Consider the following 3,514-nt stretch of genomic DNA (forward strand, 5'->3'; position numbering starts at 1 on the left):
TATAGAGCATTTGAAAGAAAGTCCTTGTCTAATGGCAGCTGTTGATCTAGGAGAAGGTTAGTATGATTTCTATATGCACCTTTGAACAATGTTGGCCCAGATACCCAACAGAAATGATTAAGTCAATGACTGTCACATGTACAAGTAATGGCATGAATGGGCATATAACTGGCCAAGTCAGAAGTGTACAGTGAGTGAGATAGAGGGATGGCTGTTTATGTCAAATCTACCTTTCACATTTCACTTGCATTTATCAGAAAAGGCTTTATTGACCAAGGCTATTTTAGGAGCTGAAGGCATGATAGTAAGTGATGGAATGGGCAGTGGGAGAGGGAGAAGTAAGGCTTCTTAGGTTAACGGTCTATCATGAGAGAAGCTTGGAAAGGGGACCACAATCTGCAGGAGAGAAATGCTGATATCATTTGAATTATCTTTCTCGAAAGGCAGTGTAATAAAGTGAAAAACGTTTAGCCAGAAACTTTAATTAACTGAGGGATTTCTGCTTTCTGAACTCTTTTTCATTTTTAGAAGAAAAAGGTGAATCAACAGTTTACTTCAGGAGTTTAGTCATAACTCTTCGAAGAACATGTCTTGGAGGTCCCATATCCACCTGTAGTCTTGTGCAATAGTCAGACAATGAAGTTTAGCAGTATTGGAGAGTAGACAGTACAGTTCAGAGTAGCTTAACAATCCTTTGGTTAGGAATAAAATCTGAATTCTGATTCTGACTATACAAATTATACCTTCTTCCAATTCTGATATTATTATAATTCTAAATTACATAATCCTCAGTTTCTGCTTCTGTAATATGATGATAAATTTCTGTCTTGTCTACCTTATGGTATACTTGTAGGAATCAGGTAAAACTTGCTTTTGAAAGTTAAAAAGTGCCATACAAATTTCAAAGTATTAGCATTATTTTAACTATCAGAGCCGTTTCCTGCCGCTGGCCTCCTTGGGCTCTCATATAACCAACACCTTATTCCTGTTCATTGCATTGCTACAGTATTACACTTATTGTATTGAGTGTGATCTCTTCCACTCCTGCAACATACTCTCATAGTACCTTTTAAGGTGCTCAAGAGGTACTTTCAAACCAAGTCAAATGTGCATGTTATTTCCAATCTGGGTGGACAGAATATGTTTTATTCCACGGAAATCATGGATGGAAGGCAGATTTAATGATTTGTTCCATCTTGTCTCCCATAGGACGAAATAATATCCTACCAGTCCCTAGTCTCAGAGTGGTGAACCGTGCAGCCAGCAGGCCTCCTGAAAAAAAATCCATGGGTGATAGAAGATTCACTGACTTCCAATTCCAAGATTTAAATTCAAGCCTCAGACTCCAGTTGGGCAATGCTACTGCCCATAATACTTGCATTGTTGATGATTCCTTTAAGTATAATTTGAATGGTGCTGTCTACAGTGTTGTATTCATCCTGGGTCTGATAACCAACAGTGCCTCTCTGTTTGTCTTCTGCTTTCGCATGAAAATGAGAAGTGAAACTGCTATTTTCATCACTAATTTGGCTCTATCTGATTTACTCTTTGTCTGCACTCTACCTTTCAAAATATTTTATAATTTCAACCGCCACTGGCCTTTTGGTGATACTCTCTGCAAGATCTCTGGAACTGCATTTCTCACCAACATCTATGGGAGCATGCTCTTCCTCACCTGTATTAGTGTGGATCGTTTCCTGGCCATTGTCTATCCCTTCCGATCTCGTACCATTAGGACCAGGAAGAATTCTGCCATTGTGTGTGCTGGAGTCTGGATCCTAGTCCTCAGCGGTGGTATTTCAGCTTCTTTGTTCTCAACCACTAATGTCAACAATGCGACCACCACTTGCTTTGAGGGCTTCTCCAAACGTATCTGGAAGACTTATCTATCTAAAATCACCATATTTATTGAAGTTGTTGGGTTCATCATTCCTCTGATATTGAATGTTTCTTGTTCTTCTGTGGTGCTAAGAACTCTTCGCAAGCCTGCTACACTGTCTCAAATTGGGACCAATAAGAAAAAAGTGCTGAAGATGATCACAGTGCATATGGCAGTCTTCGTGCTATGTTTTGTACCCTATAACTCCATTCTCTTCCTGTATGCCCTGGTGCGCTCTCAAGCCATTACCAATTGCTTTTTGGAAAGATTTGCTAAGATCATGTACCCAATCACCTTGTGCCTTGCAACTCTTAACTGTTGTTTTGATCCTTTCATCTATTACTTCACCCTTGAGTCCTTTCAGAAGTCTTTCTACATCAATACTCATATCAGGATGGAGACCCTATTTAAGACTGAAACTCCTCTGACAGTAAAACCTTCCCTTCCAGCTATTCAAGAGGAAGTTAGTGATCAAACAACACATAATGGTGGTGAGTTAATGCTAGAATCTACCTTCTAGGTATAAGAACTGTCTTTAGGTCCAGATATGGTTTCTCCTATGATTTTTCCTATGCTATGAATCAGAGAAAATATTTGAAGTTAATGATACTGAGAATAGACTAATGTACTGAATACAGTCAGATACATTTATTTGAACATTTACTGTACATATGCTGTTTTGTTCAATAGTTATAGGTCAGATCTAATTACAAAATATCAAAAGTGAATACCAAACTCTTTTGCTGGGTTGAAATTTCATTGCATCACATTATATAAGTGGCCAGTGGCCTTGACTTTACCGATATGGAGATTACTTTCAGACTTTTAAAAAGTTACTTCTATTTCAATAATATTTTGAAATTAGGTTAGGCCTATAAATATAGAACAAATTCAGGGATTATTTAAAAAAAAACCCTTTGTGTTACTACTGATATATGCTAGTTTTTGTTTGAATTGTCATCAAGTTTATTTTAGCACAATAACATATTTTAGCCTAACATTATTAATAAGAAATGTATCAAAACAAAAAGAGTTGATAAATTTATTATATATATGTTGAAAGCAGAAACATAAATTGTGTTTGCATGAAAATGGGTAGAAAGAAACAGAAAATTAACTGGATTTACATATTTGCACTCACCGGCAGTGTCAGTATTTTTTTTAAAAATCCTTCCTGTTTTTACACTACATTAAGATTTTCATATAAATCTTCAAATCAAGAAAGCTGCTAAATATGTGCTAAAGACAGGTGTACAATGGAAAATCACATAAAACAAGTGTCCATGGAAAAAAACCTAAGAAACACCAACAGTTTTTTCTTAATATATCCAATTTTCTTTTGAGAGAATGGTTTCTATAAAAATATTCTCTATATGCAAATTTGGAGCACAATGTAGCCAGAAAGCTGCAGGTTTTGTGTCTAGGTCAGGAGCAAATTGAAAAATAAAAACAACAAAATAATAAAAAGTAAAGCAAAACCAACAGAAACAACTTTCTTAAAACTTGCATTAATAATTTTTCTTTTGAAGGCAGAGATCTCTAACTTTAAGTTACTTATTCTGTCATATTAAGTTTTGGTGCAGTGTAGCCAGAGCTGCTGACTTTCAGCCCAGGTTGGGAGCATGTTGAAAAAAA

At 36.3% G+C, this 3,514-nt stretch overlaps 1 protein-coding gene across 1 annotated transcript; it reads left to right on the forward strand.

The window, feature by feature from the left end:
• The first annotated feature begins 1,124 nt into the window (after positions 1–1,124).
• LPAR4 (lysophosphatidic acid receptor 4) lies at positions 1,125–2,679 on the forward strand. Its single transcript, XM_006916148.2, has one exon. The coding sequence runs from the start codon at positions 1,182–1,184 to the stop codon at positions 2,397–2,399; it is 1,218 nt and encodes a 405-aa protein (XP_006916210.1). The 5' UTR covers positions 1,125–1,181; the 3' UTR covers positions 2,400–2,679.
• The last annotated feature ends 835 nt before the right edge of the window (positions 2,680–3,514 follow it).

This window comes from Pteropus alecto, unplaced genomic scaffold (genome assembly GCF_000325575.1).
Source record: "Pteropus alecto unplaced genomic scaffold, ASM32557v1 scaffold126, whole genome shotgun sequence".
NCBI lineage: Eukaryota > Metazoa > Chordata > Mammalia > Chiroptera > Pteropodidae > Pteropus > Pteropus alecto.